Consider the following 24,293-nt stretch of genomic DNA (forward strand, 5'->3'; position numbering starts at 1 on the left):
ACACGGGCCAGGAGGTGCTGAAGGCATTGACAAACTCAGTGGTAAGCCAGTTATTCACATATGGCCATATCAGGAAACTGTAAAATGATGTCATCAAATTCACCCACTTGGGTAAATGTTAAGCTTTATAAGGCAGGACACAAATGCACACACGGCCCTACCCAGGAAAATGGTGATCCCAGGAAATGAAACCTACCTTTGTAAGAGAAAGGTTAAACAGACTATCTGGTCACTTCATGCTCCAAAACCCAGAACACGGTGAAATCGTTGTTCAAGATCAGCCTAAGCCCTGTGGGGCCTTTGAGAACAAGGGCAGGCAGCTTTAGAAAGCCAGGTCCCCACTTCCGGTCACTGCACTTGCAAAGAATCACTCACTCAGCCCTGACCCTGAGCCAGACACAGAGGCGGCCACCCCTACACCCCAAGGCTGAGGATTGTGGTTAAGGAAGAACCCCACAGGGAAGCACAGTCCTCAGAGCCCAGGCAGAGAGTGACTGTGAGGACGAGGTGAACTTGAGGGCTACAGAGTCGGGGCTCATTTTCCATCTTTTATACATATAATTGATTTCAGAGAGGAAGGGAGAGGGAGAGAGAGAGAGAGAAACATCAATGATGAGAGAGGATCATTGATTGGCTGCCTCCTGCACGCCCCTTACTGGGGATCGAGCCCACAACCCCGGGCATGTGCCCTTGACTGGAATCACACCAGGGACCCTCAGTCCGCAGGCCGACGCTCTATCCCAGGGGTGGGCAAACTTTTTGACTCGAGGGCCACAATGGGTTCTTAAACTGGACCGGAGGGCCGGAACAAAAGCATGGATGGAGTGTTTGTGTGAACTAATATAAATTCAAAGTAAACATCATTACATAAAAGAGTACAGTCTTTTTTTTTTTTAGTTTTATTCATTTCAAACGGGCCGGATCCGGCCCGCGGGCCGTAGTTTGCCCACGGCTGCTCTATCCACTGAGCCAAACCAGCTAGGGCTCATTTTCCATCTTGATGAAAAGTGTAATCCTCATGCTGTCACTGAACCAACAGGAGAACATCTTAATATTTTCACAATTGACCCATATACTTTTGAGAGTCCTATGTTTCCTGTTGTAAACAAAGAAAACAGTTCTTCTCGGGCAGGATGGCGAAGGCCTAGCCGGCCCCCCTCCCTCACTCCCCCCCGAGGCTGTGCTTCCGAGGTAAGGTGTCCTGCTTTGGAAACCATCTCCAAAACACCAGCGCTGTCGCTGCCCCCGTTCTGAGCAGAACTGACCCCAGCCCTCTCCATAGAGGCAGAACTCAGCTTCTGTTTTGACAAGCTCCCCCGAGCCCCAGGGCCCACTCCAGAACAGCATGTCAGCAGGAAACAAAACTTCCTCCCATCGCCCTCCTGTTGCAAAGCACCACATTTTCCTTACCGGTCAGCCTCGCAACATTTCCAGAAAACTGAAGCCATAGGGAGAGCTATCATGGCAAATGCCAACCCAAGCCTCCCGAGTCCCCCACCGCTGGGTACCCACGGCCTGTTCCTCCTGGTCCACCCCGAGGTGCTGCCACCCCAGCTCTCCCAGAGGCCTGGCAGGCAACCCCAAGGCGGCTCTCCACACAGCACAGGCTGATCTGGGCTCCTCGGTTCCCAGAAACTTCAAGATTTCCAAATGATATTTACATCTCCGATGACATCAGTTTATGTTTCCATTCGACTATAAAATTAACTGTCAATGCCAGTGTGCGATCACATCCACTCTTCTCTGCTAATTATAGCCCTTCCCCAGGCGGCCGGCCACTCCAGCTCCAGCGCAGGAAGCAAATGGCCTATTTGTCAAGCAGGACAGCTTCAGCTAAACAGGCTGGGGCAGGGGCACACAGCCACGCCCAGGTGGGGCCAAAGAAGGAAAGCACATGCTGCAGGCAGCCTACAGGCCAGGCCCAAAGCCACATGGTGCCATCAACAGGCTGCTCACCCCACAGCCTGGGACCCACCTTCCTCTCTGCAGGGAGAGCCCCCTAAGCCCCACAGCCTGGGAAGCAGGAGCCACCGTGAGGAACTCCAGCACCTGTGTTTCCTCCTCCAGGAAGGCATCTGGTCCCCTCCACAGACTGCCCCCACCCCCCACCCCCCGCCTCCAGCTGGGGCAAGTCTGCACTTGGAGGGGACATGAAAGGCCCATTTTCACTCCAAAAGGCATAAACCAGGCACCTATTGTGCTCCAGGCCCTGAGGTCACCAGGGGCCACAAGACTAGACATGGGGTAAGACTGGAGGAGGGGAGATTGAGAGATGCTAGAAATGACCTCGATGGTCCTGTGGATGGGATCCAGGAGGTCTTTCAACTGGGGTTGGAGAAAAGGTCACACCTTTACTTCTGTTAACCTCTAAGGCAGTGGTTCTCAACCTTCTGGCCCTTTAAATACAGTTCCTCAAGTGACCCAACCATAAAATTATTTTTGTTGCTACTTCATAACTGTAATGTTGCTACTGTTATGAATCGTAATGTAAATATCTGATATGCAGGATGGTCTTAGGCGACCCCTGTGAAAGGGTCATTCGACTACCAAAGGGGTCGAGACCCACAGGTTGAGAACCGCTGCTCTAAGGGAAATGTTCCTGGCACAAAGAAGGTGAAGACCTCTTGGTCTGTGGGAAGCAAGCTGCAGTTCCTACTATGGAGAGACAGGGGACTCTGGGAATTTGAACAAAATGAGAGGAAGAAAGGAATTGTCAGAAAATCAGGGTGGGCTTCCTGGAGGAGCCAGTGATTCCTGGAAGGCCCCAAGCAGGGGTTCATTCTAAAACTATCTCAGGGGGCACTCGAGCCTCCAGGGTTCCGTGTTGGGCCCAAACCAAGCACTTTTCTGAGTTTCTAGCTTGAAGATGTGGGGGAAAGCTAAACTCCAAGGCCTGAGAAAGATTTTAAATAAGATGAAGCTTATTTGTCCCTGCACCCAGCTGACAAACCCTAGACTTTGCATCCTTCAGCCCTTCTGTCCCAGGCCCACCCTCCTACTCAGCACACTCTGTACCAGCTTCTCCTCCGTCCAGATCAGGGCTGGAAGGAGCAGGAGAGGCGAGATTAAAGATGGGAGTTGGCAATCCTGGACTCTGTTTATTAGTGCAGTGTCCTGGGCCATGTCACCCCCCCTCTTTGAACATCATTTTTCACCTGTGGGACAGTAAGACCTGCTGCCATCTATAAAGTGCTGTACAGCATCCCCCAAAGTGCTAGACCTGTATCAGCTCCCTTAACCTTCACACTCCCGCACATCCTAGAAACGATGAGTCTCATTTTATAGACCAGGCTCTGTGGATCATAGGAGGAGTCGAGTCATCAGGATTCATGACAAAAACCTATCTGTCTGTCCTGCCACTAGGACTTCCAGACCAACCTTTTGCAAAGAACTGGGAGAGAAGTGATCTGAAAGGTCTTTGCAAAACATAAAGGTGCCAACGGAATATTCTATGATGTTGGTAACATTCAGTGCGGTAGCCACTAGCCACAGGTGACTAACAAGCTCTTGAAATGTGGCTTGTGTGTCTAAGGAACTAAATGTTTAAATTCTATTTTATTTTAATTTGACCACATGCAGCTAATGGCCATCGTATTGGACAGCACAGATCTAAAGTGTTTCTCATTGACGCTGTCTCTTACCACTCTTACACTGTTGCTTTCTGAAAGTAGAGAGACCACTCTTAGTAAAAAATCCTGTGTCCTAATCACCCTGCCACTAGCTAGAGGAGGTTCAATAGTATTCACTGGCTTCATTCAGGAGAAAACCATCTCTCCTCCCACTTTCTCCAAGAAGGTGCAGTTCCTGTTGTCCCACCCCCCGCCCACTAAGGAAAGCAGGACAGACCAGATCCAGAGGCCCTGGCAGTGCCCCCAACCCAAACTGATACAGGGGCCAGACCCACCTCCAGGACTGCAGGGCAGTATTCTAAGCTTTGGGGCCCCTGAGCCCGGGTGCCACTGACCGGGCCCCTTCCGACCTCCAGGCAGCCTGTGCTTGAGGAACAGGCCTTCTTTCAGCCCCAAATAAAGCCAGGCCTTGAGGAAGCAACAGAAGCTGCCTCCTCCTGCCAACAAAGAAGCCGGTCCCTGGTCTTCGTCACTGGGCTTTGCTGTCAGCTCGGCCTTGACCCTGGACTTCTTTTTAAAAACTGGAGATCAAGTGCAGAGGACTCGGTTAATTGCCATCCTTGATCCACGGCGTTCTCCCACACAGCCTGCTCTGGTTTGTTATGTAATGAGTACCATTTATTAACCAGTCCTCCAGCCCCCACAGACCTGCCATGACCCACTGTCATACACTAGGGTTCCATATATGCCTAGGTCAGCTTCTAGCTCCCTGCCTCTTCCATCAGTCAATCTACCCCTCAACAAACCTCCCCATTGTAGTGACTATAGCTTTAGAACACATCTTAGCACCTAGCAGGTCAAGTCCCTCCTTCCTGTCTTCTTCAGAAGTGACTGGATATTCGTGGACCTTGACTCTTCCTTATACATTTTAGAATCAACTTATCAAGTTCCATGAAAAAAAAAACCCTGCTGAGGTGTGACTAGAGCCGCCCAAATCCACAGATCCCTTTGGGTAGAACTGAGTCAGGGCTTCCTACCCATGAGCATAGTGTATTCCTTCTTCACTTATGTCTTCTTTGTTATGCTTTCTCTAATGAAAGTGCTGTCTCCACTTCCTCCAGGCTTCTGCATGGCTGACAGGCAGCGCTGGGGAGAGACTTTGGGAAGTATTTCCAGGCCAGGCCCTCCAGCGAGGCCCAGGGTGGAAAACACGGCTCTGAAAACAAATCTCTCTCAGAAGCAGAGCGGGCACACCAGTCTGGTGGCTACCCTCCTGTCACCAACGGTGACAGCAACTTGATTTAAAAGACTCCCACGTGTTGTCTGTTCTCTATGTGGTGAAGTTTCTTAGAGGCCTCTCTTGTCACGTTCTCACCCTATGATGTTTCACATTCCTATGGCAAAATAAAAACTAAAAAGACTCCCCCCACACACAGCACATTCCAGGCTGAGAAAGGCCTACCGTAAGCCGGAGCTTTGCGAGCCCAGCTAATCTCCCGGGCCAGGACCAAGCGGGCTCTAACTGAGAACCACCACAAACACGGAAGCCGAGGGGCAGAGCTGCCCAGGCCCAGATACTCCCTGGGGAGTTTGGGGCAGGCAGATGGGAGGTAGTGTAACACATGCCTCATAAGGACTCTGAAACAGAGCAGTCCCTTTCTCCTGGGAAATCAGGGAAGGCCCATTGGAGCTGGGCCTGAAGGGTGCCCGGAGTCAGACTTTATACACTGGACCCGCCCTCAGCGTGGGGACCGGTCTGGTATCTGTTGGAGAAATGAATCTGAGCAAGTATTTGCTCCACACGCCTATGAGCCCGAAGAGGAAACTCTGGTGACCCCATTCCACAGTGGAGCCTCCCAAGGTTTAAGGATAAGAGTGACACGTGGTTCATCTAGAAACCCTGGAAGCAGCCATGGGAAAAGGGGAGTCAAGAGCAGATCACCTCGACCCAACACTCCTCCCTCTGGTTCCCTTTCCTCTCCCTCCCTGGACCCTTCTCTCTCCCCACCTTCCATGGGTCTGAACCAAGAGTCAGACCTGCCTCCCAGGGCTGTGCTCTCCTGGCACCAGGGTGATTATCTTCCCAGATCTCAGCCCCAGGCCAGGCTGACTCATTAGCCAGAGGCCAATCAGAGCCGAAGCCAGTGCTCCCCGGAATGCAGCCAGGACCCAGGCTCTGGGAGTGGGGACTTCCTGCTCAGGCCACTGAGAGCAGCACCCGAGGCCTAGGGTTGGAGCGGAGAGGCTAGGAATGATGAATGCAGACTGGGGTTCTGGGATATGGGCAGGAGACTAGAGATGAAGAGCTATGCGGGGTTGGGGTGGAGCTGCTTCCTGCTGGGGTTCACTCAGGGGTACATCCTGTGCCGAACCACTGCTGGTCACCCCTCTTTGTCTTCCTGGCCCAGTTGGCTGAGGCTCCACTGCTCAGGGCTGCAAGCCATTGGCCAGAGTGGGTAAGATGACCCCTTTTTCAGACCCTTTAAAGAGACACAGGCTCACAGAGGTGACAAGGAGCTTTGTCCTAGACAACGGCTTTCGGTTCAGGTCCCAGCAGCCGGTTAGTACCCACCAGGAAGTGAGCCAGGCACATCCCCCCGTCTTCCCCTGGCCTGGGGTCTTTCCCAGAGATAGCATAGGAGTTGCCCAATGAGACCCCAAGTGAGGACAAGAGCAACTTCAGAGAAGGGGGATGAAGAGGGGATTCCCCATGATCTTACTTCTCCCTCACCATCTGGGCTGCTGAGAGGAGAAGCCACAACAAAGGAGGGAGCCACCAGAAGGGAGCAGGCGGTGGAGGACCAGGCATGGGGGAAGGGGAGGAAGAGATAAGGGAAATTCCAGCCATGAGTGCAGAAGGCAGTGAGGCCTCACAGTCAGGGCACACCTGCCTGAGTTGGGCGCATATGAATGAAGGCCGGTCTCTATATAATGTTGGCAATAACAGGGCTTACTGTCTCATGCTGCTTCTTTTTAATGTTAGGTCTACTCTTATATCTAAGGAAAATGAACCAAATTCCCTTGATTCATTTTTTTCCCCTTTGCCCAAAATCCCACATCTGAACTAAACCCTTCCTCTGCCCCTAAACTAGGATTGGAAGGCAGAGGAGGTGATCAGATCACACATGTCAGTGCCTGGCATTGCAGAGCCTTAAAGAATGTAAACTGACCCACTACAAACGCTCATGACTCCACAGAGGTCAAAGGGCAAAGAAGAAAGGCCGCAGCATCATACATTGGAAGGAGCACTGACCTGGGGCATGGGAGCCTGGGACTGTAATCCCAGCTCCGTCACTAGCTCCCGTTCGACTTGGGCCTGATGTCTTCTCCTCTCCTGAGTTCTCCAAGCTTTCCCACCAAGTCCAGGAAGGTCACACTTCTGCATGAGAAAGGCCCTACAGGGGACCGAGATGCCCTTCCCAGCCCAACCTCAGAGGAGGTACACGCCCTCAACACTGCCGGCCACAGCAGCAGTGGAAAGGAGAACAACAGTTTTTTGGGAATAAAGCCAAAAGGGACTAATGACCATCCTCCAAAGCTCAGCTCTAAGCCCTCCTCCCCCTGGCAGCCTTCCTGGGTCACCCCAGCTACAGGGATCTCTCTTCACTCCTGATCGCCTATGAAATCAACAATGGGAAGCCCTCACTGGTACTGATATTTATAGTATTAACTATGCCCACTGACAGGTAATTCCGGGTGTGTATTACCTACTGCATGCAGGGCATGGTGGCAGAACCCAGCAACACACATACCATCTTTGACCTACAGGACTTCACATTATGTACATACACTAGTCCCAGAAGTTCATAGGAATTTTGATGGCTCCGCTCCCAGACCACACTCTCCTGACAAAGCCATATGGGAAGTGGTTAGGGCCTATGCCAGTTCACAGTGGCCTAATGAACCACAATGCCCCTAAAGCAAGATGCCATACGGAAGTTCCTGGCACCAAGCAGTTGCTCAGTAAACGTGACTTCCCCTTCCCCAGGAAAGAGGTAGGACGGATGTAACACTAACATTTCAAGACTCAAATCAGACGCCACAAGCCATTTCCCCTTTAGAGGCACTTTGGTCCAAGGATAATTCAGGGGAGGGGGAGTCCCTATTCTGAATTCCAAGGCAGCACTCACTGATCCAACATACATCTATTAAATGCCTGTCAGGTACCAGACAGTCACTGGTGCCAGAGTCCATTTATTGTCTTCACTAGCTGAGTATAGACAGAGACACCCAAAAGTTAGTAACCTTTGAAGCCCTAACAAAGGTCAGGGCTGTGAACCACCCAGTTAATCTAGAAATCACCCAGTTAATTTAGGTAATGGTAGCTGAAGCATCATCCCCACCTTAGTTCACTTAATTCCTTAGATACTTATGTAAATCCTTGTTGATTATTGTTGATTAGATATTCTGCCTATTTCTGGAAATGGTCTACTGATGAGCTAATCCGTGTGTCATTGAAACCTCCTTAACCTAGGGCTACCCCAGATCAAATAAAAGATTGGAGCGGCCTGAGCATCAGTGGAAGTCCTTCTGGACTTGCCCGCCTGGTCCCCCAATATTTCAAAATTATCTCGTGTCATTTTTCTCTAATTTGTGTGCGGCTCCTCTTTTCAGATCCCAAACCCTGATCCACGCAGGACGTGGAAGGAAATATACACGACATCTGGGAGTAAAAAGATACCAAGTTCCTGCCCTCGAGGAGCTCATTCTACTAAGAACACCTACTCGCCAACAAATGCAGCAGAAATGGGGAAACACGGGGGTTGAGGGGACTGAACGTGCAGAGGAGGAAATGCTAAATCCTGGGCAAGACCAGTGAGATCACGGAGGCTTCCTGGAGGAGGCAGTGTTTGAACTGAGCCCATGTAATGCATGCATTTGACAGGTAAGAATTTCTGATGTGGACAAGAGTTTCAGGTGCCCACGAAAGTGCTTCAGAGACAGCAGCTCAGCATCGCTGGCGCCAAGGGCAGGTAGGTAGGTGGAGGCCGGGGAAGCTCACAGAAGGCAGACCCCCAAGGCCTGATCTCTCAGGCTAAAACAAACCATTTATACAGCAAGTGAGAGGGGGAAAACATGTTATTACTACGAATATGGTTTTATTTATTGGTGTGATCACGTATTAATTTATGTAATGTCTGGTCACTGGGGTGTACACCTGAAACTAATATAATGATGTATGTCGACTGTAATTGAAAATGATTAAGAAAGAAAATGGTTTGGCCTTCCCGGATCACCCACCCACCGAGGATCCCTGGAAGATACTTTGAGAGCAGCTGCTTTAGGAATGGGGAGCGGAGCACAGATAGAGCAGCAAACACAGAGCCCCAGCTCTGGTGGAACTCACATTCTAATTGGGGAGAGACAAATAAGAAAAACACGTAGTATGTCCTGGTTACACGTGCTCTAAAGAAAAACAAAACAGCAGAACAGGAAAGGAAGCCAGGGAGGCTGGGGGAGGGGGCTGCCATTTTAAATCGCAAAGACCTGAAGTAGGGAAGGGGTCTCTGTCATCTACATGGACATGTGGACGAACGTCCAAGCAACTACCAAGACTTTGGAACATGTCCGTGAGTTCAAGGAGTAGCTGCTGCAGCATGACAGGGGTGAGTGCAGATAAGGCGAGAGGGCAGGGGCGGGGCACGCCAGGTCAGATGGCGCCCTTGAAGCCACTGTGAGGACTCTGACTTTTGCTCTGAGTGGGTGGGAGGCACTACAAGTTTGCGGAGCATTGATCTGGTCTGACTTCGACTTTTAAATGAGTTACTCTGGCTGCTATGCTGCCAACAGAGGGGGCATGAAGGCCAGAGGGAGAGCAATCAGGAATCTACTGCAGTAACCAGATTCCAGGTGATGCAGGCCTGGACGAGGGCAGGCGCATGGAGGTGGTGAGAATTGGGCAGACTCAATATATGTTAAACTTGAAACAGGGAAATCACTGAAATAATGTAAGCAGGGGAGTCACATGCTCAGATTGGCTTTCAAACGTTCTTTCACCCAACTGAGTATTCACACAGCCCCGATGTCACCCCACGGCTTACTCGTGTGTTATCGTGGGGAAATGCACATTTACAATGCAGAGGGCTGGCAGTCCAGCTTGGCATGGCCAGCGGCGGGGTGGCCAGACATCACGTGTCTCCTAAGGTGGCATTCTGCACCTCCTGCCGCGTCCCATGTGCAGCGCTCCTGCAGGAAATGTGTGGCCTGAACCCAAAGGAAACTGGGACGCAAACCCACAATGCTAATGTTCTGCAGATCAACAGACCCGGAGGCTGCAAGGGAACCAAACAGCAAAGATCTTCTACACTGGGGGAGGTTAAGGAGACTCGGCACAACCACAGCAACGTGCGAACCTTGAATGCGCCCTGAATTGGGTAACATAGCCCACAAAGGACATTTGGAAAACAACTGAGGAACTTTGGATATGATCTGCATAGATCAGCGGTTCTCAACCTTCCTAATGCCACGACCCTTTAATACAGTTCCTCATGTTGTGGTGACCCCCAATTTCATTGTTACAAATGGAACATAATTAAAGCATAGTGATTAATCACAAAAACAATATGTAATTATATATGTGTTTTCCGATGGTCTTAGGCGACCCCTGTGAAAGGGTCGTTCGACCCCCAAAGGGGTCGCGACCCCCAGGTTGAGAGCCGCTGGCATAGATGATGCTTTATTTCACGGTGGTTATTTTTCAGGACAAGGTGGCGTGTGGGAGAAAGCCCTGAATGCTGAGGTATCTGAGGGTGAGATCGCAGTGGCTGCAGCTTCCTTTCAGCTGGTTGGCAAAAAAGAAGTATATGTATTGAAAGATTAAGACAAGATGTTAACAGTTGGTAACTCAAGGGCACACAGGTGTTCTTTGAACTCTTCTTTCGACTTCTCTGTGGGTTTAAAATTTTTTTAAAAAGAAGTTTCATTTCCACTATCCCAGCTTGAAGAGGAACCACTGACTTCGTACTCTCCATCTTGCAAAAGAGAAGAGGCCTCTCCAGGCCCCATCCCAACTATGTCCCAAGCATGGGAACCAAGGGACCAAGAGGCTCCACCAGGGCCCGGTGGGTCTCCCAAGCAGGCGGTGGGTACCGGCCCTGGGTCTTCCAGCTCTTTAGAGCCTCACTCCCAGCACCTGGCACAGGGCCCCTGTGCAGCTGATGAATAAGGGTGGGCACTCAGGGAGTCCCGGTCTGGCATCCAGCCACCAAGCAGCTCTCCTTCCAACAGGAGGAGGGCTCTGGCAGGGGGCCCCACCGCTCCACACTGCCTTCCCAGCCCAGCAAGCCTTTCCCTGCTCACTTTCTGAATTTCCCTAAGTCAGGAGAGAGCAAAACCCCAGTAGGTCTTGGTGGGTCAGGCAAATGCAGACAAGTAACACACCGTCTTCCCCAGGATTCCAGAATCACCTCTCCCGTTTTTTGTTAAAATGAGATCCATTGCAATACATGAGCCGTGGCCCCGGGTCCTGATTTTTTTCAGTGCATTATGGGAAACATTGTAGGGACAACTGGAGAAGTTTTAATGTGGTCTTGGTATTTTTTTAGGCGTGATAATGGTGCTGTGGTTGTATCCAAGCGCTTCTTTTGGAGGTGCATGCTGGGATATTTGGGTGACTTGTCACAATCTCTGCAGCTTCCTCTGACATGGCCAGATGTCAAAATTACCGGTTCAGGCTGCTGGGCATATGGGTGTTCGCTGTGTCATTCTGTCACCGTTCCTGTTTTAATGTTTTTTACAGTAGAAACATTGCGAAAACAAACAAGGTCCAAATTCCATCTCTTCCACGAGGTGTCTGTTTACAGGTCTGTGTCTCCCTTTGGCCAGGGACGTCTCAGTGGCCACAGCAGGGGCAGGCTCACCAGTGGCCCAGGACAGGAAGCCTCCTCAGGCCTGAAACTAATGCCCCAACCAGATGTTTCCCTGCGAGCTGGGGCTAAATACAGCCCCTGGCAGGATCCTACCTGTTATACATCCAGCTGAGCCTACAGAATACAGGACCCAACGGCTTTAGGACTCGATCCTCCCTGATGTGGGGAGGCTTGGAGGAAGGAGAGAGAGAGTGCTGGTCATCTTCAATCCCCTCCTCCCCTTTAAGAAAATTAGGACAAGAGAAGACAAACACCACAGATCAGCATCATGAGGAAGCCCTGGTGCTGAACGTCCATCCGTCCGTCCAAGGAGGTGAGGCTGCCATCACCTCTCCCTGAGGCTGGGCTGTGAGGCGCTCCCTCCCTGAGGAGCTGTGACTCGGAGGGACAGACCACTCCCTCCTGAGTGTCAGGGCCTCTGCTGTTGAACAGGAATGATAGCTCCTGCAAGAGATGGGGAAACCTCTTTGTAAACGGAAAGGTGCTGTAACACACGAGAATCCCATTCTTTCTTTAAAATCAGCAGACACAAAGTGCCTACACCTGACCAAGAGGTGCCACTATTTTTCTTTAAATCAGACGACTTTTTTTTTTTTTAACCAAAATAAATATGGTCCTGACCTAATCTAATCAACAGAAGTGGAAGGTACCATCAGGCTAGACAGAGGACGGGGCGGGGGGCGCTTTCTAACTGCAAAGGGGCAACTTTAATTCTAAGGGAGGCCGCTCCAGAGGAGACCGCAGTGGAGAAGGAAGACAGAAACCAACAGGCCCCTCTCCCGTCTCAGGGGCTGTGGCTCCTGAACAACTCCCGTCCCATCTCATTTCTGCTCAGAGCATGAGCACCGCGCCCAACTGTCCAGTGCTGACTAAGTCCCCGCCAGAGCCCCCTGGGAGCTGCGGGCTGGCCCGCCCCGGTCACAGGACGTCTGCAGCTGTCCTGAGCCTGCTGCTAGGACTCGGGGTGCCAGCTTCTCAAAGGACAGCGACCGGGCTGGCTCACCCGTCCCCTTGGCTCACAGGGCCAGAAAAACAGATGTCCCAGATCAGAGGCTGAGCAGAACCAAACCAGGGGCATGAACCGGGCTCCCGCTGCCTGGGATCTTTCTGGCCCTGCAGAGAAGGCCGGTCTGTGATAAACCTCATGTCAGGCCCTTGTCCCCAGGCCCAGCAGCAGGCCTGTTAGAATGGGGGCACCCGCCTCCAGCTGTAGAGAAGGATCCTGGAGTACAATCACTGCACAGGGCCCACGGTCCCCTCTGAGGTTGTCCCACTGGCCACAGGCACTTGCTGCACGTGATCTGGTCTCAGCTCCCTCCCCTAGGAAAGGAAGGGGCTGCACCAGATGGCCTCCAAGGCCCTTCGAAGTTCTACCCAACTGGAATCCCAAGCCGCATCCTAACTGCCCGAGTGATGGGTGACACTCCTGCTCTGAAAGGCTGCAAGGGAACCCCAGGTGTTCTACAGCCCACTGGGCAGGCCGTTTTGATTTAACTACTTTCAGACCAGGAAGTCCTTCCTGAGAGCTAACTTGCATCCCCTTCCTGAGTTTTAGCCTCTTTCTATCGGGCTTTCCTTTTGGAGGGGGAGCCCATAAGAAACAGGTTGCAGAGCACACACAGCCTTTGGCCTGCCAGGGCCTGCAGAGTTAGGAGGGGGCGGGGCCTCTGGTGGGGCAGGGCTATAAGTCTCCCCCTTCCTGCCAACCTCCCCACTCCCCCAGCCACAACCGGTCTCCACCTGAGTCTTCAGCGCAGCCCACAGAAGGGAAAGGGATTTGCAGGGCCCTGAATTGGACCCCTTCCAAATGACGCAAAAAGGGCTTGCATTCGTTTCCTGGGACTGTCGTAACCAATGACCACAAACTGGGTGCCGTAAGACAACAGAGAGGTATTCTCTCACAGTTCTGGAGGCCCAGGTGTCGTCACAGGGCTGCTCTGCCTCCAGAGGCTCTGAGGGAAGAGCCGTGCCTCTCCCAGCTGCTGGAGGCTCGAAAGCGGTCCTTTACCTGCCTCCGGCTCACATAGCCGTCCAGTGTCTGTGCCTCCTACCTGTCTCAAAGCTCCCCCTGCCTTTCTCTTATAAGGACACTTGTCATTGGATTTAAGGCATATTTAGGCCATCCAGGATGGTTTCAGCTCAGGATCCTGAACCTAATTATAAGACCCTTTTTCCAAATAAGGTCACATTCAGATTCAGGGACATAAACATATCTGGCGCTTTTGGGGGGGGGGGCGGGGGATGGAGCGGAGCCTACTCAACCCACTACAGAGCTCACTGGTCAGAGTCAGAAGCCTCCATTCTTCCACTGATGGTCACCAGCTCACCACATGACCCCAAGCAAGTTCAGGCCACCTCCCTGGCACTGCTTCCCCGCACCTGCATCCTCTCCCAGGGCGGCCAGAACTGCGGGCCCCGCTCCTCCAGATCACACCCAGCTTCCCAACATGGTGCCTGTGCCTCAGCCGTCCTCCAGCTGGAGACAGTCAAAGGGAGGAAACTCCTCTCAGCTCACCTCCCAGTGTGTGACTCCCTGGCTCAGGAACTCCAACCTGTTCTATGGAGACTTCTCCAGGTTTCAAAGTTAACCTCAGACCAGGTAAAAGGATGCTGTAAACATAACCGAAAGGAAAACACAATTCTAGAGCCACAGACCCCCCGAAATACATCCTGGTCCCCTGAAGGAGCCCAGCCTCCCACATCCCCAGGCTGGTGGTCTCCACACACCTCCACCAGCCCTTCCTCACCCAGACTGGGCTCCACCAACTCCTCCCCTCCACCTCCACCCCCACCCCCCACACACCTCCTCCTGCCCTGGCCAGCATGCTCTCTCACTTTCTGGGCCACTCCCTCGGTGGTGCGCCTTCCCAACGTGTACACCACATTCCCAGCCCACAGAGACTGTCCACGTCGTCGGCAAGGCTGGGTACAGGACTCAACTGGAGAGAACGTCGTCTTGGGAGCCAGGCCAATCCCCTCAGAATTCCCTCACAGACACAGCTGTGAGGTGTGGTTTCCACTCCAGCTGCACATTAGAATCACCAGGGGAAGTTTAAACATGATGGGTGCCCAGGCCTCACTCTAGCCCAGTGGTCGGCAAACTGTGGCTCGGCAAAGCACAGCTCGAGAGCCACATGCGGCTCTTTGGCCCCTTGAGTGTGGCTCTTCCACAAAATACCGACTTCTGCGCATGGGCCACGAAGTTTCAATCGCACTGTATGTGCACGCTTGCATGTGGTATTTTGGGTACCAAAATACTAGAGGTGCCAAGGGGCCAAAGAACCGCATGTGGCTTGTGAGCCGCAGTTTGCCAACCATGGCTCTAGCCCCATGGAGTCTGAGAATGGGGCCCCGACGTCTGTATTCATCAAATCCCCCAGGGAGGGAGGCTCCGAGTCACAGGCAAGGCCCACTGGGCTAGCAGTGGGTCACTCCCTAAGGTCTCAGAATTTGATGCCAGCCCTGGAAGCCCCACCCACTCCACTCAGGCCAGGAGACTTCACCCCAACCTGTGACAGGGCGGGACAGGGGCTAGCCTCCACCCACTGCCAAGCCCCCTCAGGGCCCACAGCACCCGGCACACAATGGGTGTACAGGACCAACCGCCAGACCCCAAGCACCTCCGCAGTCCCCCGACACTGCACCCAGCACAGCCCGTCCCTAGGACCGGAAACAGCCTGGGAGGCTGTGTGACTGGTCCAAGGCCACACGCTGCATCCTGGGAGGGGTCTCCTGCAGGAAGGGGGCGGGCTCTGAGCCCTGACCAGGCCAAGGCTGTTTTCCTTCCACCCTCTGGGCAAATATTTACTTCCCTGCAGGCCAAGATGCAAGCACCCTCATTGGTGGGAAAGCCCCCTTTCAAAAAATTAAACACAACAGGCACAGGAATGGATGCAAATGGTTGGTTGTGCCAGTCACAGCCCCTCAAGGCCTTCGTCTCCTCAGCCCCTGTCTACCCAGCTCACAGGGCTGTTCTGAGGATCCAATGAGATGAAGCAAAGTGGCAGGACTAGTACAAGATGGTGGCTCTTCCCATTCCATGCCCCCCATGCCACGCCACCCCCCCCAACCCCCTCACCACAGCCAGTGAGCTCCGGGCTCCTGCTCAGGGACGCAGAGCCTCCCAGCATCTGCGCTGATGCTGACCACACAAGACTCTGCTAAGAGGGCCCTGGAGGCATCTCCCCATCCAAGCCTGGCCCCTGTGGGAGGGACAGACAAGGAAACTGAGGCACAGGGCGTTGTCTGTGACTTGTCCATGGTCCCACAGCCAGTCAGACCTGGTCCACACCCCACCACTCCCTCTGAGATGCTCTGCACAGGCCTTTTTATGGCTGGCTCCTTCTCACCCCTTGAGCCTCAGCTCCTCCTGAAGGCTTCCCTTGACCACCCACCTAAAGCAGGAGCTCCCACCTCTTCCCGCTTCTCCCTAACTTCCTCTCTAGCACCTATCCCGAGCTTGTTTCTTTACTGGTTTGTGTGCCTTCCAAGGTCTGAACTGAGCCTTTCTTGTTTGTTTCCCAATAATTATCACAGTGCCTGGCACACACGTAGACGTCAAGAAAGCATGTGTGGCCCTGGCTGGGTAGCTCAGTTGGTTAGTGTCATCCTGATACACCAAGGCTGTGGGTTTACAGACTGAAGGGTCCCGGGTTCAATTCTGATCAAGGGCACACACCTCGGTTGCAGGCTGGATCCCTGGCCTTGGTCGGGGCACATGCAGGAGGCAACCAATTGATATGTCTCTCTCACATTGATGCTTCTCTCTCTCTGTCTCTCCCCCTCCCTTCCTCTCTCTCTAAAAATCAATGCAAAAAATATCCTCGGTGAGGATTAACAACAACAAAAAAAAAAGAAGAAGAAGAAGGTTATGGGTTTAATCCCTGGTCAGGGCATATACAAGAATCAACCAAACACCCGGCCGGTATGGCTCAGTGGTTGAGCTTTGACCGATGAACCAGGACGTCACAGTTGGATTCCCGGTCAGGGCACATGCCCAGGTTTGCGGGCTTGATTCCCCAGTGGCGGGTGTGCAGGAGGCAGCCAATCAATGATTCTCATCATTGATGTTTCTATCTCTCTCTCCCTCTCCCTTACTCTCTGAAAAAAAAAAAAAGAAGAATCAACCAATGAGTGCATGAATGAGTGGAACAAGTTGACGCCCGCCCAATCAAAAAATAAAAATAAAATTTTTTAAAGAGAAAGAAAGGAAGAAAGAACTTAACTGAATATGCAAACAAATCGTCCCCACCCTGAAAAGAACGGCAGGTCAAGACTGGACTCTCCTCCCTTCCACTAAGATGTTGATTCAAACCCACTCAGATCCAAAGGTTCATTCTGGGAAAGGTTTCTCTTTTCAATCCCGTGTCCTGGGCTTACCCAGAAGACACCGCTCCCTGCACGTGGAGCCAGCTGGTACAGAAATTTCATTATCAGCTCCTTATCTGTTTACTGAGCCCCACCCCAGGTTGGCACTGTGAGTCACAGAGAGAAGAGGCACAGGGCAGCAGGGGGAGGAAGGAGGCAGGTCGTAACTCCAGCTTCTCAGGAACAAACAAACAAAGGCAGCAAGGTCCCAAGCCAGCCCCACAACTTAACAATCCCTTCCTTCTGTGAGGGGTCACGCAACGAAGCCTAGGCTGGGAGCAAAGGGACTTTCTCGGGCTCGCTTTGCTCATCTGGGAGATGAGTTCCTTGGAACATTCTCCAAACCCCTCCCAGGCCTGCTTCTGGTCCTCTGGATTGTAAAGGCCTCGTAGCCGGGCTGAGGGTGGGGGTGGCCTCTCTGCCGGAGGCCCAAGCCCAGGCCCTTTGCTTCCAGATCTTCTCTGACAGCCCATCAGGCATGGGGACCACTCCTCCAGTACAAAGGCTGCCTCCTTTCTGCTTGGGTTTTACTCGTTTCTCTTTGAAATGCTTGCCTAGAACAAGAGGAAAATAGACCTGCCTAACGAATCAAGTACACTTTTTTTTTTTAATTTAAGGAAATAAAATACGCACATATACGTACAAGGAGATGTCCCCATGGGTGTTTGCCAACATGTAGCAGTGGTTCCCTCCCAATGTACTTACGTGAATTGCTTGAAATTTCTTAGAACTATGTGCACGTATTTTCACAAAAACAATAAAGCTCTTTTCAAAAGTTAGAAATACCTGCTGGAAACTGAATCTACTTTCTTTTCCGCTTGGCTTCATTTAGGACTTAAGTGGCGTCCAAGTCCCTGGCTCCTCCCAGAGTGCTGTCCTCTTACCCCCTGAGCCCTGAGCCCAGAGAGGACCACTTCTTTCAGCAGAAGCAGGTGGCTGGGAAAGGCCATGGGGACCCAGAGAAGAAACTGGAGTCAGACAACCTGGCCCCTGGTCTTGGTCTGTCACTAACTTGCTGTAGGGTCTCAAGCAACTCACTTCCTCTTTCCAGGCCTCTGTTTTCTCCTCAATAAAAGAAAAAGGTCACACCTGGCTGGCGTGGCTGAGTGTCAACCTATGAACTAGGACAGTGGTCAGCAAACTGCAGCCCCTTGAGTGTGGCTCTTCCACAAAATACCACGTGCGGGCGCGCACGTACAGTGCGATTGAAACTTCGTGGCCACACTCAAGGGGCCCAAGAGCCACATGTGGCTCTCGAGCCGCAGTTTGCCGACCACTGAACTAGGAGGTCACAGTTCGATTCCCCATTGGGGCACATGCCCAGGTTGTGGGCTTGATCCCCATGTGGGGCATGCAGGAAGCAGCCAGTCAATGATTCTCTGTCATCATTGATGTTTCTATCTCGCCCTCTCCCTTTCTCTCTGAAATCAATATATTTTTTAAAAAATTTTAAAGGTCACACTAGAGGTGCCTTTAAGGGCCCTTCTCATTCTCAGTCTATGGCTCCTGAGCACCTGAAATGAAGAGGAAAGTAGGAGAAGAAAGGCTAGCCCTCAAGGAGCTGATACAGTGTTTCTCATGTGCCAGGCATGGTTCTTAGCATTTCTTACTTATTAATCCATGTAATGATCGCAGCAACTCTCAGGTAATTTTAATATCACTCAATTTTACAAATAGGGCAAGTGAGGCACATGGAAGCTACTGCCTAAGTCACTCAACCTGTAAGGACCAGAATTGGGATTTGAACCCAGGCAGCCTGGTCCAGAGTCCGCACTCTTCCCCATTTGTTAAACTATAGGAATATATAAGAAAACACAGGCCAAGCTATGATAACAGGGTCCATACTTAGACAAAGCAAAGCAAAGTTAATATCGCCTCTGACACATTACCTTCACTACTTACCCACATCCACTTCCTTCCCACTCACCCCCCTAAGTTCTTTTCTTCCTAATATTACTACTAATATTACTACTAATGTTCCCAGAGTGACAGTTCCTCCATGATCAGCCCTGCCCACTTCGCAAATTCAAGACCTCAGCAACATCTAACCACTGCTGGCTACACACCCTGCTCGGCCTCTAAATCCAGGCACCGCCATTCAAATCCTTACTTAAAAGACACAGATTTGGACTCGACCACCTCCATGCAACAGGCCTTCTCTGAGCACCTACTGGGTGCCCAGCCCCGAGACCAGCATTTGGAAGAAGATATGAATGAGCCACACCCTGACCTCCAGGAGCCCACAGTCCAGCAAGGAGAAACAGTCATGTAAACGGATCTCTGGACTACCCTGCGGTGAGTGCTAAAAATAGAGGTGTGTCCCCAATGGGCTGAGGGCACATGTGTCAGAATGATTCACCCTGCATGATGGGAAGAGTTGGTTCCAAGCGCCTCTGGGTGAGGTCATTGCTCATGGAGAACCCTCAGCAACCTACCAGAAGGAGCAATGAACTGGGGGGGTGGACACCCGGGGGTTCATGCCAACTTCGCTGAGCGACTATGAAATATGTCCTCCCTGGGCCCTAAGGTCCCCCTATGAAAGCGAGAGGGCCCTCCAAGAGTGGCAGGAGATCACTGTAAGTGGTTCAAGGTTGGACTCATATTGACTCATGGACAGAAAAGTTCTCATTGCTCACTTCCCTTCCGATCCTCCCCATAGCATAAAGGAGCAAATCTCAGCTTTGGTGCCAGCTTGTCTTGCCAAACTGCTTTTTGAACAAAGAGGGCAGGCCTCAGGTTCACAGCCTACCGCACCCATAATATCTAGCTAGGATTTAATAACGTTGGTTTCCTTGCACTGTACTTACTGTAACCGTTACCTACTATATTTGATGAGGGAATATTATTTTTCCATTGGTAGTAGTGTATAAACCCTTCATTTAAAAACAAACTTAAGTTTAAAAAGTGAGTCCGTTTACAGCAAAGAACGTTACAGCTGGTAAAACCTCTATGTGGAGCAAGCTAACACTTGTCAACCTTGTAAGCACATACAAAACCAGGCCAAGCTGTCCAATGCTATTGGACATTCCAGTGGTGATTACCACTGGAAGGGAGGGTAGGGATCAGAAGTGGGAACAAGGTGTGCTCTGGCTTCTGCTCTCCATTCTGCTGGTTGTCCTGGGAGCTCATTATACAGGTGTGTTCACTTTGTAAAAATCCATCAAGCTGCATATACTTATTTTTTTAAATATATTTTTATTGATTTCAGAGAGGAAGAGAGAGATAGAAACATCAATGATGAGAATCATTGATGAGCTGCCTCCTGCACACCCCACACTGGGGATCCAGCCCGCAACCCGGGCAGGTGCCCTTGACCGGAATCAAACCTGGGACTCTTCAGTCCACAGGCCGACGCTCTATCCACTGAGCCAAAGCAGGTAGGGCTGCATACACTTATGATTGGTGCTTTTCTGTACGTATATTATACATTCACATAACCTTTAACCCAGCAATTCCACTTCTGGAAATTAACCCACAGACATGCACAGATATGTGCAAAGCAAATGTCTGGAAATTAACCCACCGACATTTGAAGATGCTCACTGCAGCTCAGTTTACAGAAACTAGGAATCGGAAACAACCGGAGTTCCCCAGCTGGAGACCGAATGAATAAGTTTTGGCATCGCCTACAGTGAATTCTATGTGGCCCTCAAACAGAATGAGGCAACCCTTAGCCGAGCTTCAGATTTTACATGGATTTAAATGTAAATAAAGAGGTAAGGGGCAGAACTGTGTGCTTGTGGAAAACCGAGAATATAGTATATGCGCATGTATGTGTCTAGGGCAGGGGTGGGCAAACTTTTTGACTCAAGGGCCACAATGGGTTCTTAAACTGGACCGGAGGGCCGGAACAAAAGCATGGATGGAGTGTTTGTGTGAACTAATATAAATTCAAAGTAAACATCATTACATAAAAGGGTACGGTCTTTTTTTTTTTAGTTTTATTCATTTCAAACGGGCCGGATCCGGCCCGTGGGCCATAGTTTGCCCACGGCTGGTCTAGGGCATCCTATGGTAGAATATTAGCTAAGGAAAGAATCACAAGAAGCTGATAATAGCTGTCCCCTCTGGACAGTGCAGGTCAGGGGATAGGGGTAGGAGGGAGATTTGTCACTGATAACTACTCTTTTGTACTTATAAATGTTGTACAATGCCTTTACTTGATAATAAGTTTTAAAGCCAAGTCTTATAGAAGGTGCATGGTTATGGTAAACATTATGGCTCCTTCCAGACCTAAAGGCTGAGATGAAAGTGTTAGCACTTTGGGCTTATAAAGCAAATAACCCTTGGCACCACTCCTCCTCCCGAGGGATGGAACCAGGCATAATGGGCTTTCCTGTAATGATGTGCAATTAACAGCAAACCCAGTCTCGAACAAATTACTTACTCACACTGGGCTCCCGCCCTGCAGTCAAACTCCGGCCCCTGGAGCTGCCCGGGCAGAGTTGGCAGGTGGCTGAGTCCTTGGCATGGGTGGGGAGATTTTTAAGCAGAAATAATTCCAGGGATGGGAAGTCAAGGACTTGGTAAGGTGAGCTCAGTTGGCTGGCGAGGAAGGATTCCGAGTTCTGAGACCCACCCTGACCCCAGAGAAGAAGCAAAGCCAGGGCCATAAGGTGGTCTTCTCTCTGGGCTACAGGAGACAATGGCAGAACAAGGCCTTACAATTCAAGATTAGTTTGTTTTTATTATTGATTTTAGAAAGGGGAGAGAGAGAAACATCAATGTGAGAGAGAGACATTGATCGGTTGCCTTCTAAATACGCCCAGACCAGGATTTGAACCTGCAACCTAGGTATGTGCCCTCACCAGGAATCAACCCATGAGATGATGCTCCACCAGCCTGGGCAAGCTTAGTTTAATGGTATAACTTTCTTTTGTACAGCACTTGGCTTGCCCACATGTCACTCTGTCCTCACATCACTGATCCTAAAAACAGCCCAAGGCGGTGTGGAGCACAATATCAGTCATCCAGTTTACAGATGGGAAAATGGAGGCAGAAGGAGGTTAAGAGGCTGGTTGGTGATTACATATGGAGAGAAGGGGTGAGGCCAGAAACGGAACCCCCACCTTCTGACTCCTGGCCTTCCCTATTTCCCACCAATTTTAGCCTTCCCTCTTTCAACTCGGACCTTCTGAGAGAAGAGCTCCTGAGGCCAGACAAGCAAGGGGCAGGCAAAGCATCCCAGAATCAGAATCGAGGGGCCTGTGAGACCATCTAGCCCAGCAGTTTTCAACCCTGAGTCCACACTAACATTACCTGGAGAGCTTAAATACGGTAAGTTAAAATAAATACCCATGCCCAGGCATCGGTAGTGTTTTTAAAGCTCTCTACTTGACTCTGATGCAACATTGAATGAGAAGCCAAATCACCCCCGTCTCAATCCCACGTTCACCCTGCTGCCTCCCTGGGGTTCCCACCCACATGTCTGTGCTCATCCTCTGGCCCCCAAACATACTGCTCCTCCCTCTCCCACATTACGTAGTGTTTGAGACTTGGATTGGGAGCTGGGCTCACCTAGTTTTCTAGATGGGCAAGTCGCTTAACAGCTCTGAGGCTCCCAACAGAACGTGACTGGCTAAGACCTCCCAGTGAGTCAGGGGCAGAACAAGAGTGGAATATGGGTCTCTTGACCACTAGGCCAGGTCACATCTGCAGAGGGGCCACAGGGAAAGCCAGGCCTGGTGGCAGATCTGACAGTTCCTGCCGGTAGAATAGAGCCAGGGAGAGGCCGAGGGGGAGACAGGCGTGCGCATGAGTTTGGGGGCGATGGGTGTCAGTGACTTCCTCTCCCCTTTCTGGGAAAGTCTGCCCTGGGGCACACGGGAGGCAAGGGCCTCGTCTACACTTGCAGGCCTGGAATCGGACTGTGGACAGATGTCTTCATTTCCACGTGGGGGCCAGCCTCGTCCGAACTCTCCATAAAGAAACCCAGTCTCTTGGGGACAGTTTACCAGGAGGGCCCAGTTTCCTTGCCCACAATTAAAAAAAGGACTTGCACTCCTTGAGCTCTTCCCTGGTCCCTGTGCTAAGTAAGCACTGTGCTCGGCCTACTTCATTGAAGCTCCACAACCATCCTAAACGTTGAATATAATTAGTCTCCATTTACAAGTGCGGTAACGAGTTGAAGGAACTTCCCCAAAATCACTCAGCTCGAAAGTGGTATCAACAGGATTCGAAGCCTGGTTCATGTCCAAGGACTACCATCCTGCCCCCATCAAGACAGCAGAAGGGGAGGGAAGCTCAGTGGGCGTGGAAATTGTTACTAAGCTCCTAAGAGTGGCCGGAGACCTCCCAGATGTCGTCTGGTGGAACCCTCCCAACCGGCGGCGGCGGGCAAGGCACGCACATCCTCCTGGCACATCCTCCTTCCACTCGGAGGGAACCAAGAGCAGCGGGGAAGCATCTTGCTCAGGGGCATCAGCAAGTAAATAGTGGGGACCTGGCCGGGAGTCCAGGGCCACAAAGCCTCCTGCACAGGCTGATGGGGAGGGAAACTCAGTAACGCCCCGCAGGCGGGGTGGGGGTGGTCGAGGCGCACGCGGGAGCCAGGCCTACCCGCAGGGACGCGGAGGACCAAACGGCTGGTCAAGTGCGCACAGGTGAGCTAGGAGGTGCTCCTTCGTCGTAGCCAAGCGACTCTAAGGATCCCGACCAGGGGGCTGAAATGCAGGCTGAGCCAGAATCTCCCCGTTTCCAGGGAGAGGGGGGCGAGGAGCAGCCACGTCTGGACGCAACCCCGGGCTCGGCGTGGGGGCGGTCGAGGGAGGGTGCCCCCACCTCCATCCCCGGGCCCTACTGGGGTCACTCACCCAGAACACTGTGGAGTAAATGACGAGCGAAAACTTGAGCCAGAGGTAGGAGAGGCGCGCGCAGTAGCGCACCTGCTCCGAGTCCCCGCGGGGCATCCTGGGCGCGCGGGGCGCGGGGCGCGGGGCGCGGGGCTCCCGGCTCGGTCCCTGGCAGCGAGCAGCCCCACCTGCGGCTGCCAGCCGGGCGGCCCGCCCCGCCCCTCCCCGCCCCCGGCGCTCGCTCCGCTCGGGGACTGACACCAGCGAGCCGCAATCACAGCCCGGCCCGGGACCAGCCAGCCCCAGCGGCCAATGGGCTCGAGGCACCGGCCCGGCCTCTGGGAGGGGGCGGGATGAGGGCGGGGCTGCAGCCGGAGACCCAGACTAAGGGAAGGGAGGGGAGGGGGCGAGGTTTTTGCCAAGGAGGTCGCGTGCAACTCTGGAAACGGCTGTACTCGTGGGGCGTGAGAGGATGTGTACAGAGAAGCTGTAGGGAGAGAGAGAGCGTGCCCAATCCGGGTACATAGGAAAATGCACACTTTCCACCATTGTCAAGAGGGAAGACTATGGGAATAGGGCAGAACCTAACCGCTCAAGTGCTAAAACGGGCAAGACGTGAAGTGTAATAAGGAAGTGGAGTTGCTCAGCCTGAGGAGGGCGGAGAGCCGGGTTTAGGAAGGTGCAGCAGACCAGGGTGG

General features: G+C 52.1%; 1 protein-coding gene across 2 annotated transcripts in view; it reads right to left on the reverse strand.

Moving 5' to 3' along the window:
• The window catches only part of TSPAN15 (tetraspanin 15), a 50,208-nt gene extending 26,362 nt beyond the window's left edge, over positions 1-23,846 (reverse strand). The window contains exon 1 of one of the 2 annotated variants that reach the window (XM_006099964.3): positions 23,617-23,846. In XM_006099964.3, the coding sequence (XP_006100026.1) occupies positions 23,617-23,712 (96 nt within the window). In that variant the 5' untranslated portion in view covers positions 23,713-23,846. The remainder of the gene's footprint in view (positions 1-23,616) is intronic. The other variant, XM_014465409.2, reaches the window with a different exon arrangement.
• Positions 23,847-24,293: the final 447 nt, after the last annotated feature.

The sequence above is a fragment of the Myotis lucifugus genome, unplaced genomic scaffold (genome assembly GCF_000147115.1).
Source record: "Myotis lucifugus unplaced genomic scaffold, Myoluc2.0 scaffold_292, whole genome shotgun sequence".
Taxonomy (NCBI): Eukaryota; Metazoa; Chordata; class Mammalia; order Chiroptera; family Vespertilionidae; genus Myotis; species Myotis lucifugus.